General features: G+C 33.5%; 1 protein-coding gene across 2 annotated transcripts; it reads right to left on the bottom strand.

The window, feature by feature from the left end:
• Positions 1 to 214: 214 nt before the first annotated feature.
• On the bottom strand, positions 215 to 10,563 carry LOC124827429 (protein BONZAI 1-like). 2 transcript variants are annotated; one of them, XM_047300485.2, is made up of 16 exons: positions 10,273 to 10,563; positions 10,125 to 10,172; positions 8,843 to 8,991; positions 8,703 to 8,751; positions 7,866 to 7,922; positions 7,413 to 7,598; positions 7,188 to 7,322; positions 4,597 to 4,658; positions 4,394 to 4,496; positions 4,203 to 4,317; positions 1,958 to 2,034; positions 1,744 to 1,881; positions 1,498 to 1,662; positions 937 to 1,050; positions 718 to 814; positions 215 to 631 (listed from the first exon to the last, which is right to left on the bottom strand). In XM_047300485.2, exons 1-16 carry the CDS (start codon positions 10,420 to 10,422, stop codon positions 537 to 539), a joined length of 1,740 nt encoding a protein of 579 aa, XP_047156441.1. In that variant the 5' UTR covers positions 10,423 to 10,563; the 3' UTR covers positions 215 to 536. The 2 variants fall into 2 exon arrangements, with proteins under 2 accessions (XP_047156441.1, XP_087959432.1); XM_088103306.1 differs by having other exon boundaries at positions 7,413 to 7,549; positions 7,892 to 7,922.
• Between the last annotated feature and the right edge of the window lie 7,631 nt (positions 10,564 to 18,194).

Genomic DNA, 18,194 nt, shown 5'->3' with positions numbered 1-18,194 from the left:
TCCAAAATGCTAGTTGGAATAAGGATAGTTTATATAACATTACCTAGAAGGCTCGTCATATATTTAGTAAGCATTTTTACAACAAAATGGACAAAGGAAAGAAAAGGCTCCTGTCTCGGTATTTCTTACTACCTGTTACAACATAGGATGGATTTATTATAAATCATCTATTTATTAGTGGAGGATAGAACCTCCATAATTTTAAATTCGTTCATTGAAAAATAAATATATTTAATATGCTTAGAACATATAATGAGAAATTTGAGTTACACTGTACAAGAGTAGATTTTTTGGGGGCCGAATTAACCCGAAAAGCCCCCCAAAAACATGGAAGAAAAGGAAATTCCAACTATGTGGCTGGATGGGACACTGGTGAACTCATCTTGACACGTTAATCAACATCAACAATTAGAACAAAGGACGAGTTATCTGCCCTTTAAGCCCTTTTTCCGATTGAAGATACCGAAAATGGAACAGCGTGGAAATTCCACAATATCAATGAATAGAAATTTTGTAAATGTACAGACTTTACATTACTAAACAGTCGGTTGGATACTTCTGCTCCGCACGTAAGTTAAAAATTGAGTAGGTAATTCAGCTAGAAGTGCTTGAACTACTGAAATTTCTCCACCTGCAATAGGGAGAAGTTTGCAAGAGATTGCCAAGTTAGAAACCATTTGTCAAAAAGTCATGATTTGCAAACAAGCTGATACCTACTTTGAACGTCACGAAATGGAACAAACTGGACTATATCACGTGAAGCAAGGCGACCAGATGAATTTTCAAGCCTCTCTCCTTTGTCCGCATCTAAAATCTGAGACATTGAACAAAACTACATAAAGCTCTGCAGTGGCATACCAGACATAGCTCAATGCTTTAGACGTTAAACAATTGTGATTTTGTGTGTAAAGTGCTACATGTTATATAGCCTAATACCTCCATTTCTTTGAAATCGGCTCCTCCAACACCAACAATAAGGATTGATAATGGTAGATCTGATGCTTTAACGAGAGCATCTTTTGTTTCTTGGAGATCTGTCACTACTCCATCCTGGAAGGTTATTAAATAAATTTCAGTACAGGCATTATTAGAAAAGGCTAGTTGATGGAAAAATCTTAAAATGTTCTCTGGAGGCAAATTTTTTCGTGTGTGGAACGCAAATATTAGTATGCCTCAGCTATTGACAGAAATCCAAACAATATAAGCTAAGCAATGCTAAAAAAATACTTGAGAAACTAGTGAAGCACTAGCCATATTTTGTACTGGGGAAAAAATACGATGTGAGTCACAGTGGAATCGACATTCCCAGTCCAATGATTAAGTTTTTAAAATGTGAAGTACCTCGTGAACTTAATTATGAGTTAATGCAACCTTTCTCAGTTTACACACTTTCTCACTTTAATGAGTGGAATCGCCATTCCACCTACCAAAAATTATAACTAACATTTTCCTAGACAAAAAGCAATAGTAATGAAAACTGCATATTCCAACTCTTACGGTGATGATTAACAAGACAAAGTACTTTCTTCCGCCATTTGCTACAGATTGGCTGGCAATCCTTGCAGCATTGCTTATGACAGGTCCAAAAAGAGTTGGTCCTGCAAGAGAAACGTTAAGCAGGGCACTTGTGTATGCCTTCATGATTCCTTGGATGCCTTCCACCTGCAAAAAGACACCACCTATTTTTATTATTAAACAATCTTAATACGAAAACAAAAGCAATATCAGATTTAACATTTCTACCTCACAGTAATGGCTGCTTCCATTCAAGTTGAAACAATGGGAGACAGGACCGTCAATTGGTCGTGCTCCAAATCCCCATGTCGGAAATCGCTTGTCTGAATCATAATACTGTAAGACCTCCCCGACCTCTGAAATTGCCTGGAAAAGAATATCCGTACAATATGGATCAGTCACATATAAAAGTTGTGAATCAAAACCAAGAATCATTTCTCACCCTCTGGTATGCATTTGGCCGTCCTGAAGGATCGATATAATGCAAAGAATCTGGAAGGCGTGGATTTCCATTTGAAGCTGGTAAACAGGAGGAGTTAAGTCAATGAAAACCCGTAGCATCCACATACCCGCCAGAATGTTAGATGAAAAGTTTCAAATGAATCTTATCACTAGAATTTTAAAAATTGAACAGGTCCTTAACTAATGAAAGTAGTGGTTCAATTATATAACCATAGTTGAACAAGTAATAACTAAATAATATGATTTTAATTTCAATATAAATATATTAAGCAATATTAAAGACAAAGTAGTATAATATCCATAAATTCATAATATTTAGAATTAAACTTCACTTATAAATGTCATAACATATAATATTCAAAATTAAACATGAAATCAAATAAAATATGTCTGAAGACCTTTAAATTCAACACCACACAAAGCAACAATAAATAGAAACTAAGAAAACATAATATAACTATCAACTATCAGCTGGATTGAAGTTGTATCAATCATGCTAATATTGAGTTTTTTAATTAAAATATAAAGCAAATAGATTATGCCTGGTTTTGAACAAGTTCTACCAGTTCTTTACAAGACTGGTTTTCGAGATTCAATGTTTGATGACTGATTCCATGTTGACAACACAGGTCATACAGACCACACATAAAACTCTGCAGCACAGCATTCACATTTATGATGACAATAAACTCAAACTCCAGAGGAGGTTTCAGTGAGAGGATCAATAGTGTTGAAAGCTCCATTATACAGAGCAACGGTAATTCAGATCATTCAAGTCTCTTATGGGCACCCCAATGAAGGTAGGTCAATCAACTGGTTGCAATAACACCAGTTCTCACAAGGGAGGTGTAGGTTCCTAAACTGGGAACCTAATCAAGAACTCCCTCACAGTCTCTCACACCCAAAAAACAGAGAGAAATATATGGTGAATTGTGTATTATTAACAGAAAGAATAGTGTGTGTATACAAGATCCAGAGACATAACCCTCTTCACAAGTCAATGGCCTGTTAACAAACAATGTACTCAAAAAACTGCCTTTTAACTATCCAAATAATCTATTCCAGCAGCAAGATTTGCATTCAAGGGAATTATCCATTGCGGAAACACTTCAGCAAAATGGCAGTGTTCAACCTGCCACAAACACTTTCTCAATGTAAGAGGAGCCTTGGCGTTTCAAGCAAAAGCTTCCAAAACTGTTTTGGTCACATAGTGTCCTTCATGCTGTGTACCTTATTAAAGAATTCTATCTCAAGTTCTTCATAATAAATCATCCTATGAACACCTATATGGTACTTATCCTGATCTTAGAACTCTCTGGGTGTTAGGAAGCTTGTCTTACTATAGCATGTTGCAGCCTCATAGGACCAAGTTTGACACACAAGCTAGAAAGGGTACATTTTCATATTCAAAGATGACACAAGGATTTGTTCTAGTTCATACTCTCACCAGGGAACCTTGGTCGTATGTAAATGCAATGCCATCACAAGTGTCATCATTTTCAACTCATTGAACTTGTCTTGAGGACCAATCAACACTGACTTCTCAACAAGACGACTCCCAGCCAAGCCCATAAAGGTCAATGTGTGCTCAACAAAGGCCACTTCTCAATGACTTCAAATCTCTCCTCAACATAACATCATAGGTATGTGATGTCACCCTCATCTGATAGTGAACATGCTTTTCATGCAGAGGCAAATAAATCCATATGGTGGCAAGATGCTATGCGGGCCTAGATCAAGACCTTAGAAAGTAACAAAACTTCGTGCTTTGTGGACCCTCCAGGTGCTGGCCCAATAGGAAGCAAGTCAGTTTATGGTCTTAAAAAAGCACCACAGGCTTGTCTTAAAAGGCTAAACATTGCCTCATCAAGACTTGACTTTGTTGCCAGTAAAAGTAATCCCCCATTATTTACTCTAAAACAGGTTCCACGATTTCTGTGGAAGATATTATCATCACAGGTAACAATACTCCTCTAAATATAAACTCTTATGCAGCAGCTCAATTCAGAGTTTTCTCCCAAGGAATTATGTGATTTCGATGATTTTCTTAGAAATAAAGCTGGTTATCAGTCCAATGATTTCTCTTTATCTTGCTCAGTTCAAGTACATTTAGGATATAATTTCTAAGAATATTTTATGAAGACATATATACAGAACATTAATTATGCCATTTGTTACAACCCAGAATATAATTTATCAGACACAACTGGAGACATATGATATACCTGTAAAATCAACAGCCACCATGAAGTTCAATTCAAACCCCCCAGCCAAGTAATCCAAGAAAGAATATTGAACACTTTCAGCATATTTGTCCACGTATAACCGGCCCTTTAACATCTGCATTATAGTTAAACTTTCAGGAAAATATAGAGGAAATAGTGATTGAAATGAACTTATTTTAATATAATAAAACCTTGTTATGAGAATTATGACCAGCAGCAGCAGACAAATATAAATTTCCTCCTTGGCCACTGGAATAAAGCTTCTCCAGCTCCATCAAAGATATCTGCACTTTTCTGATAAAAACAAGAATAAACAACCCTAATATTCATTTTATCCTGGGAATAGATTTAAGGGACAAAGAACAAACGGCTGAAAAAGTTAACAGTTGATTACCCCATCAAATCATGTTTGCCATTGCTGTTAAAATTATAGCACTCCATTATCAAAGGACTTTCCTGTATACAATAAAAATGAGAATGAGATAGGCTCCAGCATGCCAGCAGCATGTCTATACCAGAGTTCAAAAAAGAACCCCAAAATAAAAGATAAATTATGTGATGAAGCAGGGGCAAATTTCATTATGTTAACAATAAATGGATAATGACCCTTTTTGCAACCATAAGGTTGTAAGACTCTGGCTTGGTGGTCGCTTTAATAACTAAAATCTCTCCCATTCAATATTGGTGGACATCTCAAGCGTCGGGCAGCCCTTATGACAACAATGTATGCATGCTTTCAATGGACTTTAGTGGTATACCAGCAGTATACCTTCATTACAAATTAACACTAACTAAAACCCAACACTATATGTAGAGAGAAAATTAGAAATCCTTTGTGGTGGAATCCCCATGTGTGTTACACATACATACACACACACATACATATGATACACTCACACACATAGAGTAGCACCACATTATATAGAGATGGGGTCAAGTCCATACATGAAATACATTTAACACTCCCCCTCAATTGGAGCATATAAATCATATGCACAAGGTTTGTTACATACATAACCAATTCTAGTATAATGCAATGGTTTGGTGAAGACAGCTGCCAACTGATCACTCAAATTAACAAATTGAATAGTAATGTCTCAACCTAAAATATTTTTTCAGATGAAGTCACAATCAATCTTGATATTTTTAGTCCTCTTATGAAATATTGGATCTCAGACTGCGTTTTATGTTATAGCTAACTGTTAGAGCACAACTTTTTCTACTTCAAAACGTAAGAGCCTAAATGTCATATTCAATTGTTACTTGGTCCACTTGACCTTCTTCATGGGACAATTAATGCAACCCACAACACAATCACCAAGCATGGACCAGATCTACGAAGGGGATGTTGGGACAAGTTCAATGCCAATTGGAAGAATGGGCAAAAGAGGGAGTTATGTTGCTCGAATAGATGAGCAACCAATGGCGCTGAAATTGGTCGAACGGCTCAACTCTGATGGTGGAGTAGGCAGTTGAAGTTGCCAACAATGGTAGTGGCAACCAACTGAATATTTCTAACTAGATGCTTTTATAGTTAAGGGAAAAAAATGCAATGACCTTTAATTTTAGGGTATATTTGAAAACAATTATATAGATTTTTACTTTCATAGGAAATCAAAAATAAAATGTCTATATAAAAATATGGAAGCTCGGCAAAAAGTCATTATTGGACGTAAGTATTGTGGCTATTTTAACAATCATATTAGGTCAGGAGTATAATTGCATTATACATGTCTAACATAAATATTAGCATAAGTGGTAGTACGACATTAATGTTTTTCATAACAACAACATCACCCAAAGTCCCATTAGTAAACTAATATGCATTTTATTTTCTCTTTTCCAACAAATCCTTTACTTTCAGCATGGTATTGTGGCTCCTGCCATGGTTGCCTTCACCATGGAGTTTTCAAACAGTACAGCAGTTAGGATATAATTGCAAGGTATGGGCATTGAACCTCACATCAGAAGTAAGGGTTTCTGTCTACTGTGGGCTATATAAGGCCTTTGGCTCTTGAACTACAATGACTAGCTTTTGTGATATGTTTCTCTCAAGGTTCTTATCTAGAACTCCATGTTAGGTTCTTTACCAAGGGGAGACATCAAGAGATTCAATACAATGAGTCGTGAACAAGCTCATATAAGAGATCAAGACACCACTTCCAACCCATATAACTATTTTTATCTGATGTGGGACTTCAAACTTACCTTGAATCCTAACAATTTCCTCCTCAAGTGTGAGTTTCTCCACATTGGGACACCTCCCTTCATCTCTAGCACAAGTATCTCAATGGTGACTATTCCTTTATACCGTTGTTCTACAACGGGACACACTTTCTTGAAATAAAAGACTTTCGATACAAGAAACAATTAAACTTTAGGATTCTTCACCTACTTTATACCATACTCGTCTAAGCCATCACTTGGATACACTATAGGATCTGATACCACTATTACGTTTTTTTATCGAGGGGCAGATTCAGTACCAATGAGTCGTGAACAAACCCATATAAGAGACAAGGACACCACTTCCAACCATAAACCTTAAGGCAATAGGTTTATGGGTCCTTCTAGTTATATACTAATCTTACTATTTTTACCCAATGTGGAACTTCAAACTCACCTTGAATCCTAACCTCCACAATATTTTCTTTCTTCTTGTAGCTTAGAATTGTAATTTTCCTAGCTGGCTTTTCAGCTTCCTTCATATTTCCTTACAATGGTCAACTATGATCATTTGTCCTATTCAAGTGGAGTTTTCCTTCTCCTTTTATTTGACCTTGTATTTGCGAATTGGAGTACCCTAGATTGTACTAGATGGACTATACTTGACCTAACATATTGAATGAAGAAGAATATTGAGGATTTCTATATCACATTTGTTTACAGTCCTATAAATATTTAGTAAATGATTCTGCCATTTCTCTTTTCAATATAATCTGTAAAATGCAACAGACAAAACATCATTGTCCAATAGTTTTATACCTTGCTTCCTATTTGTTGAATATTCAAGAACACTGGCTTCCATATTGGGTTGAGATCATTCTTTATAACTTCGGTTTTGCAAATTGGAATATGACTACCACCTTCCACAACTTTTGATATCAATAGAAAGGGATCCTGTGGGACACAAAAAAGCAAGCCTTAATTAATAATTGATGTTCCTCATAATGGCTAACAAAAAGTTAAAAAACAAAAACATACACATACACTTCTTGAGAAGAGATCCCTATATTCCAAATCACAACACCTGAGTGTCATTTCTATTGTTGTCTTTGAGCTAACACATTCCTCAGCATGCACCAAGAGCTTTCCACAGTTTCGGGACTGGGTAGATCTGGTAAAATCTTCTGAGTGTAAATCTAATGTCATTGATCGATCAAACTTTGTAATTATCTGCATGACCAAATTTGTTACTGTTGATGGATACATTTGTTTGGGATGCTATTTTATCTTCAGAAATCAATAGGACAGCACAATTTGAGTATATATTTCTTGGAAACAAAAACTTTCAATATGTTTGGTGCTTACCCAATTAACTGGGGAGAAAAACAGCAGAAGTGCAAAATAGAGATTAGTGGTAAAAATATAGCTTCATTGAGTGTATAATGAATTTTCCTTTAGTTCCAGATATTCTGTAAAGAAAAACAGCCTCTACTTTACCTGAGATAATGCACAGGTTGCCTCACCTAGATGTTCCTGCTCTTCTAGCTTAAGCATCTGCATAACATTTACAATGTGAACTTCTACCCTCATGCTTTATCAACATGTTATCACATCTAATGAACTAGCAAGTAAAATCCAGATACATAATTAATACACTTTTAGGGAAAGAGCTTGTGAAAAAAATTTGCACAGCCTTGCAAGGAGATTGTGCATGATCAGAAGAACCATTACAAAAAATGTAAAATCGGGGTTCAGTTGTTTTCTCCAGAGATGCACAATGAAGGCTGTGAGGAATCTAATTGTGTAAATAGCACCAACCAAAAAAATCTCATCCAATGAGCTATGTATACCAAGTATGCAAAAAATTTTACTGCCCTCCCAAAATGTTTCAGAACTGTGAATTCACATATCCGTACAGAAAAGGTAGCAATGCAGCATATAGCAGCAAGTTTTCCCTACAGAATATAAACGTTGGACTAAAAAAAGTGATTGTAGGAGTCTCTAAGGTAAAATAATGAAAATGTAACTGATACACCACATCATATAATAAGGCATAAAATACATTTGAAGTCTAAACAGTTGCATGTGAAATCTGAAGTCAGATGACATTAATATCAATAATTTTATGCAATATTCCTCAATTAAGTTAACACAAATAAGATTACAAGATTCTCAGAATCATTGAGCCATTTCTAAACAAGCAAAAAAGCCCTCAGAAACAGGAAATGGTAGACTATTATCTAGTTTGATTGCAAAAATATATATTAGAACCATTATCTCACTAAGAATAAAAGAAGGGAAACTAAAATGTGCATGACATTATAAACACTATACCTTTACACTTGCATTGTGAAATTGAGTATCAACATCATACACACGAAACCTGTTATGAAAGAAATTTTATAAAACAGTTCCTGGTGAAACAGCAAAAATGTTCATGTGCATAAAGTAAAAATATCGACATTTAAACTTACACTAAATCCTGAACAGTCTCAAAATGATAAGTGAGCGTGTGTTTAGTAATCCATTGAGGATTTAATGAATTCAGAACTACTTCTGTCCGGCCAAGTTCCTTCAGTGCTCCATTTTTTCCTCTTTCATAAAGAACCAGCATTGGATCACTCTACAGAGAGGGAGGGCCACACAATAATCATGCATTTGATTAATAAGAATATTAGCTATTAAAAGCATGACACTTAATTTAAAGGATCACAATCAGTACATCCAAACAGAGAATTGAAAATAACCTCGTTGATCCCTGTAGTTTGTTTGTTGAACTACTTTAACAAGGTCTAGTTCAATATGCCTTCATCTTTTACAAACATGTAAGGATGCGTTACAAGCATACTTTCTTTTTGACTGGAACAAAAAGAAATTTTTAAGCTTTTCATTTTTAAGATATTTTGTTTCAGTCTTTATGCTCCCTACAAATTATTTTTTCAAAAGAATTCACCTGTTAGTATTTTAGCAAGAGCTAGGGATAGTTTTTATGCATATTCTACATAAGAGAACCAACTTGCATTTGACCTGAATGTTCCTTTTGATATGAAATTTCCGTGGTGCACACACAAATTCCAAATACTAATTTTTTAACAAAAAGACATATTTCAAATCTCAATCTAGGATTTTCTCATTCAAGAAACGCATCTACTCATATGAATGAATACACTCCATCACCTCTTTCAGCTAGATTTAGATCTTTTCAGATGTTTCTCTTTCAAAAAGTAAGTTCTGATGACAGAATGATTCGATACAACTAAAACACAAGACATTACCCCTTTTCGGAATTCACAACAAAACAAACAAAGTCGCTGCTAGAGATGGCAATTCACAAATGCACGACCCACAAGAGCTACATGCTCCTCCCCTGATTTCAATAACTAAAATCAATTATTTATATCACTTACTTTAGAACTTTCTTATTATCAATTTTTACAGTTCGTGAATAACGAGGAGCGTTCAGAAACAAAACACGATTAAGCCGATCCGGAACTGAGATAAACATCAACTGAGTAAATAAACAAATAAATAGCTATAAAAGAAAATTACAGAAACAGATAAAGAAAATGACAATTGTAAAATTACAAAAGCAAAACTATCATCTCCTCACTCAAATCATCTCAATTGTCAATTGTCCATTGGATTTTTCAGAGACTAAGATTCCCTAACTATATCAGAACCTCGTTCATTAAAAAAAACTGTAATTCAAATGCGTTCAAAGAGGTTGAGATTCATGCAATGGCTAAAATTACAAACCTTGGATACTAAATCCCGGTCACGCAAGCCAGAAGCAGAAAACGACAACTGCGAGAGAAAAGCGATTAAAAGAGCTACTCAAGTTGATGCGAATTGAAGTAAAGAGACTTAGGAATGGCAACAGAAAGAAGGAATAAAAAGTTAGAACCTCGATCTGAGAGAAGAGGCCGTTATAACCGCGAGACCTGAGGAAGTTATCGACGGCGTCGTTGGGACCGTTGGCCGAGTTGAGGTGGTCGGAGGCGGTGCCGCCGACGGCCATTTTGCCGCCGGCGACGTCGGAGCAACAGTTGCCCATGGGCTGAAGTAAACGGGTAGTAGGTGACTGGAAAGACTGAAAAAAAAGTCGAAATTGAAAGGAATACCGAGAAAAGAAACCTTAAGACCAGGAATATCCTATTATGTATCTACTTTGCCCCTTATCAAATTATCTGTTCTTTTTCTTTTTCTTTTTCTTTTTCCTCTCCTTACTCTTTCTGTACAAATTTATATATAACATTATCTAAATATTTGTGTTTTATTATTTTTAATCTATTTTCAAATTAGTCATCTTTCACATGAAAAGTAGCACTAAAAATTGTATTGCATAAACCCACTTATGTGGTTAAACCTTTAAAAATAAACTGTTCTTGATAAATCTTGTATACATTTAAACCACCTTCAAACACATCCACATACTATCAAACTCTTTTAATTACTTTAAAAATTTATTTAAAATTATGTAATAAAAAATTATTTCAATATGTTACTGTTTTATATGTTACTTATTGCACTATTTATAAACACTACATCGAATTTTTATTCTCACTGTCTATTATTTTTTATTTTTATCTTCGTTATGTATTGACAAACTTAATAATCACTTCTATTAAATAGTATTTTAATTCAATCAACTAACATATTAACTAAAATAAACTTACATGATGATTTAACTAATTTTTTCAGATGTTGACTAAATTTTTCGTTAGCACTAGTTAGACATCAAGACATAATTACTTTTAACCCCTGACATAATTATTTAACCATATATATAAACTTGACAAATCTTTTGAGATATCAAAAGTAATTTAAATAAAATAATAACGATAATCAATTTAACGTTGACTTGTGTTAACCTCGAAAGAGGTATTTGCAGCTTTTCACCGTCTTTGTATAATGTACAATTATCAACAATGATTATTTTTTTATGCAATGATTAGACTCCTCTCTGCTCTTATTTGTATCTGCTTATTACTAATTATTTTAAATATTTGTTTCAACTGATAAGAAATGAATAAAAAAAGAAAATTAATAATCCAATGGCAGTGTTTATATCATCGTTCTTACATATAATTATGGATGGCTAAGAACAATATATTCTATTAATTTGAACAGCTTTGTGAAAATAAAAAATAAAATAGAATGTTTAAGAATGGTCTAAATCGTTAAAATAATAAAACCTATTGTATTATTTGTGTCTCTTTTTGTTCCTCTTATTTTCTATTACATGAATAAAACAATAAGTTTTTTAAAATATTTATTTCTAGCTTACTTTTGTTTATTCTTTAGCTTTCTTATTTTGTTATCTATAACGAGTAAAAACACATATTTTTTATGATAATAAAAAATAATAAAATTATTTCTATTATTATTATAAATTGAAATAAGAATAGTTTTTATAATTTTATTGTAAACAACTTTTATTTATTTTGAAGGTAGTTTTATAATTAAAACACTTGTTAAGTTTAAAAAAAGGTAAATAAAAATAAACGGTTAAATTTAAAGAAAGGATCACTTAAAAAATAACATTGATAAAATAATTATTTTAATTTTAAAAAATTATTTAAATGATAAAACTGGAAAAAAATGTAAAAATAAATGAATAAGTTTCCTTTTATATATGGATATATAGATATAGAGATATAAATAATAAATAATATAAATTTTCATCAAAAAATCACAAAATTATACTAAACATAATATTTAGAATACTTTGATATTCTTATATATAATTATAATTTTTGTGCGGTAGAGATTTTCAACTCTAAGATTACAAAAAAAGAAATTAAGAACTATTATTATAAGGCTTTAAAAACTATTATGGATGAGAAATATTAATTAAAAAGTTTGAGTCTAAATGGATATCAATTAAATTGAGTTTCATTTTACAAAAATTATTATCTCTCTAAATTTTTTTTTTCTTTTTTAACATATTTTTAGATTTTTGACTATTTCACTCACTCGGATCCTGGGAATGAGATTTACCTTTCTAGTTAATAAGTTTGTTGAATATGATAAGTTTATATTTTGTTCTCTTTAGAGTATTTTTAATAAAGTTTGGTTGCATATAAGATTTTTGGAGTTACTTGTGTCGTCCAAAAACTTTAGAATAATATCTAATTAATTAAAGATTGTTAAAATATGATTATATTGTTTATATGAATTTTTTTATGCAGATATTGTTTCTTTGTGAATAGGGTTTGTTAAATCCTAGAAATTAACAAATAATTATTGATTTCTCCGCAATATAGTGGCAATTAAAGTATCAGATTTAAAAGAAATGGTACGTGTTAAGTTTAGTGCGTTCAGTTTATCCTTGTTAAAAATGAAAAAAAAAATGTAATTGGGAAAAAAATTATGAATATGAATTCCTTTATCTAAATATATAAGTATGTATGAATGTCATAAAGAATGATACAATGCATGCAAATGAACAAAGACAGAGCTATTAATTGAATAGGTTAAGACAAAGCAATGCAGGCAATAAGACTTAATGCAAGAATGCTAATCTTGGATGAATCACAAACTCATATGATATGCACCAAAACAACTTAATAATCGTGTTAATGCTTATGCACCATGATGTCAATCCACCAATAGTTCACTCAGAAAACAAAACAAAAATCCCCAAATGGATATGAATCAATATGCATTAACTAAACACCTAGAATAGGGCTTAATGAATGTCGTTTACAAGGTTTTAAATAGAATTTCCATTTATTACTTAAGATTTAAGAAAGAACCAACAAACATAAAATTTAAATTAGCATGATTAGAGTTAAAAGATGGGTGCTTATTGTTGTCTAAATTCAGAAACTATTGAGTCAATTAATATGAAAGTGAGGTATGATGTTAGATATATTAGATTATTAGATATTTTATCTTTATTTTTTATTTTTAGTTAATTTTTTATTATATTTTATTTTGTATTTTGAGCTTAGTTTATATTTTTTGTATTATAAATATAATATCTTATGTATTTATAATAAAGAGAAATTAATCTTATTTATAGTTTTTATTATACTTAAAATATGTAATGTAAAATAACCTATGCAATAGATGTAAATGGTATTCAAGGTTATGCATAAAATTAAGAGACACAATGGACATCTATGCTATTCTTACTCTCTTCTTACACACATCCTACTCTTTTCTTAAACCTTACACCATTTTTCTTCTTACACTCTTCCTACATCGTTAACATTGTTGTTACTTTACCGTTGTCCTTGTCATTATCGTTGTCGTTGTCGTTACCGTCACGTCACTGTCACCGTTAGTATTTCTGCTACCGTTACCGTTATCATTACCGTTTACTGTTATCGTTATCGTTGTTGTTACCGGTGTCGTTGTCGTTGTCGTTCTCCTTCTCACTACCGTTACTGTTACCCTTACCGTTACTGTAACTATTACCGTTACTGTTATCGTTATCATTACCATTATCATTATCGTTTCCGTTACTGTTACCATTACCGTTACCGTTACCCTTCATGTTCCCGTTACCGTTGTCGTTAAGGACGACTGTTCCAATACCAAAAATGCAACATTCCAAATTTTCATAGCATTCAAGTACTGTGGAATTCGTCACACCTTCAATAATACAAAACAATTAACTTAGAAAAACATATAAGATGTTATTACATATATCCATGTATAACTTATAATAGCAAAATATATATACAAAATCAGACACTACTATGAGATATTACACTAAACCAAAAGTGAAACCGAAACAAAATTTCTATCTCTATGCTTCAGCTCCATCTCCTCCTAACCCTTGCTCACAAATGACATCTTCCTTTGCTCACAATTTAAGGTGATCATTGCAAAAAAGGAAATAAGCACTCACAAATAGACAGACAAAAGGGTAAGCTAAATTACTAAAGGATAATTCATACAATTGAAGTACAACAATTAACTATGCAAGACATACAACCATGCATTATAGACTTGATCATCTAAACCAGTATTGATGTGAAATCTCGGGAGGTCGTGCACTTTTGGTGGTAATTCCCGATCCACCTAGGTGTTCTATTGAGCTACCACTCACAAGGTTAGCTATTGTCAAGGTCGTAAGAACTTTGGGGTTGTTCTTATGACAAAACCTCATGTTCCTCTCATCACATAATCATCATTCTCTACTTCAGAAAAAATGGTTATTAAAGTATCAAGATAACCTTCAACATCTGGACTCCCACATTAATACTCACACTACTGAATGTCACCATAGAACTCTCCACGAGATCCATAGAATTATTCTAAACACATATACCATGCACATAATCAATAACATTCTTGTCATCATCACTACATGAATAACCACCATACATGCTCACAATCAAATTATAAACCAATCATTATTTTTAACATTCACATAATCACACATAGAACACATCATAAGAGGTATATGAAAATTTCGGTAAAATTATTATATTTTCGCTTAATCACCAAGTATCTCGTTCAGTGAAGGCATTCTCACTTAGCTACCAGATTTGCTCACTCAACTAAAGCCCTCTAGCTTAGTCATCAAATTTGCTCACTCAACTAGTAGTGCTGACAACACACTCATTCAACGACTAAATGTGTTCGCTCAGCAAGAAAATCAATGAAAATTACAAACTTAAATTCTTTCAAAAGTTGTCCAACAAATATATTCTTACCTAATTACCCTGAAATAAGTTATTTTTAGTTGTGTTTGTGTTTTCTGTTGACAAACAAGAAAATCTTAGGGAACGATGTGTAACAATGTCGTTGATGAATTAAAAAAACACAAAAGGAGTAACTTTTTAAGATTACCATAAATATTTATTAATTGCGTGTTTAGTTTAGCGTTAGTATAAAATCAAAGTCATGTCACTTTAAGGAATATAGCTCAGCGAGTACAATGCGTGAGTTAAAAACATTTTCCATCAGAGTAGCAATAATACAAAACTTAATAATAGGATCTTACTCAAAAGTGTTTTAGCCATTGACTAATTTCAAGGCGTGAAAACCACACTAACAAAGAAAAAAAAAGAAAAAACCATTATCCATAAATATAAAAAATGAAAAGTCAATTATATAAAAATACAATTAATTTTATCATAAATATTTTATTCATATTTATGTATTATCTCTATATTTTCTAAATATTCAGTCCGTAAAAATAATAATTGAACAATAAACATTTTATTTATATTGACATGTATTTACGTTATATAATTAATCAGTGTTAATAATAACACATATTATTGATATTTACATATTATTATAACAATAATAAAAATAATTAATTAAAATAAAATCATCAATGATATTCAAACATACATAACTTTGTACTATTTCTTTTTCTTTCTCTTATATTTTTTTATTGTCTATTATATCTTTAAGTAAAGTATTAAAATTTAATTTCTATATGTAAAAATATTTATTTATCAACAATGATTTTTAAAGTAGTTATAATAAATTTTATAGTATGTTGATTTATTATTTTACCATACTTGAAAAATGGTGCTTAACTTGTTAATATATTTAATCTAACTCTTGATTATCTTTTATAAACCATATCACTACAAAAACAAAAGCTTTTACTACGGTTTTTTTTTTCTGCATTACTGACAGTTTTAAATTTATTTCCCGCGGTTAGCAAAATCACTGGAAAAACCACTGTCGACAAAGATTTTCGACGGTTTTGTTTGTAAACGCCGCTATTTGCGGGAATTTTCAAAAACCACCAATTTTGTGGGGGGTTTCAAAAATCGTCGTTATTTGCGGGGATTTTTACAAAACCGTCGGGACTTGCGTGGGTTATGTAAGGGCCTAAAAATATATGGCAGTTGGGCCTTATGTTGAAGTAGCTAGGCCCATAACACTAAGGGCACTATGACCTTAGGAGGGACTTCTCAGAGCTGAGCTCATTATCTCAGCTTCCCATTCTCTCTGAAAAGCTTGTTCCTCCATTTCTATCTGCCTTCTCTCTACCTTTCCCTCACGTTTAGTGGTTGCATGTTGGATTAGGTGGTGCTGAAGTGACCGCGGCGTAGAGACCTTCGCAACCATCCGAATAAATTTTTCATTCTTCAGCGGGTAAGTAGCTCTTCACTGTTCTCCGTTGTTTGGGACCTAGGGCAAGTTACATGTGCCGAGTGTACCCTTCTTTATGTTTTCCTTCGTTCATTCTAACTCTAAGAGTTATTCTTGGTCACCGCATTGCGGGTTGTAGGGAGTTGTCTAGATTATTTGTGTGTGGGGTACTGGAGCTGCGGGTCTTTGAGCTGAGCAAAGAAGTTTCAAGGTAAGGGGAGCTAGGTTTTCTTAAAATTTATTATTATGAAATGTGTTGACCTCTGTGTGACTATGTTGTTTGGGTTGAAATTGTGTTTTTGAGATTTGTTGTATGAACTGTATCCTGAAAATTTGTGACTGTGGATTTGGTTGGGCTGAGGTGATATTTGAGATTGATATGTTTGATGTATGTATTCTGTTGGAGGGTTGATCAAGTGGAAGGTAAGGAAAGTATGCACTGTTTTGAGTAAACTGGTAGTGTTTTTGGGTCACTTGAGAGGGAGTGAGGTAGTGATTTTGGGAAGTAGGGGCTCTAGGCACATTTGGGCTAATGGGACATCTTAGGCAAGTCATTTGTGACCTGTTAGGATCATAAAACTGGACTAGAATATGTTAGAAGTGGTAAAATCGAAATTGGATCCTTAAGTTGTGGAATTGGATGTTTCAAAAGACAAAACTTGATCTTAATCACTTTAGGATGGTAGTAGGAATGTTCATAATCATTTAGATGAGTTTAATTAAGTGTAAAACAAGAATTAAAGGTGTTAGAAGTTAGTAAAAATGGTTAGAAATGGTTGTGTTAGGTGTTGTTCATAATTCTGCAGAATTATGCAGTTTCGCAACTGATAACCGTTCGGCCTTAGCGCTCGGTCTCGTTAAGCGTTCGGTCGTAATAGCGTTATGTCTTAGTGCTTGGTCTTAAGTAGAGTTCGGTCTCTTGAGTAGCGTACGGTCTTAGCGTTCGGTCTTAGGTAGCGTTCAGTCTTGATAGTGCTTGGTCTTAATTAGCGTTCGGTCTTAGGTGGCATTCAGTCTTGATAGTGCTTGGTCTGAGTTAGCTCGGTCCCTTAAGTAGCGTACGGTCTTGGTGGGTGGTCTTGGTAGCCTTCGGTCTTAGTGGATGGTCCCTTAAGTAGCGTTCGATCTTGGTGGGTGGTCTTGGTAGCGTTCGGTCTTAGGTAGCGTTCAATCTTGATAGTGCTCTGTCTTGTTGAGCGTTCAGTCTCTTAAGTGGCGTTCGGTCTCCTAGGTAGCGTTCGGTCTCTCTTAGTGAGCGATCCTGAATAGTGTTCGGTCACTCTTCAGTCTTACCATTTATGGATCGTTCGGTCCTGTCTTTTGGGAAGTGAGATACCGTTCGGTCTCCACCATTCACAAGGTGTTCGGTCTTGCCCATTATGGGTTGTTGTTTCCTGTTTGGCCTATATTCCTAATTATTCAAGTATGCTATGTTACTTAATTGTTCTAGTTGCTTTAAGGGTTTATATATGCATTAACATGTTAGTGTTAAAGTGGAAAGTATTAGTATTGGACGTAATTCCATGATCCTCAAGGGGGATATATGGTGGTGCCCTTTCAGTGTGTTTAGAATGATTTGCATGGTAGCTCAATCTTGGGGGTTTTCCTGACGCTCCAATGGTCTTTCATTCTCAAGTAGAGAGGATTGATCCATGTGGTGAGGAGTAGCAGGAGGTCCTAGTCTTGGGTGCTTCTAGTATGGCCCAAGGTGAGTGATAACGGACTAACCTCGTGAGTATGGTAGGGTGAAAC

The sequence above is a fragment of the Vigna umbellata genome, chromosome 1 (assembly GCF_029865625.1).
Source record: "Vigna umbellata cultivar VRB3 chromosome 1, Vumbellata_1.0, whole genome shotgun sequence".
NCBI lineage: Eukaryota > Viridiplantae > Streptophyta > Magnoliopsida > Fabales > Fabaceae > Vigna > Vigna umbellata.
Note: the sequence above shows the minus strand (reverse complement) of the source record. Positions and strands in the feature narration are given on the sequence as shown.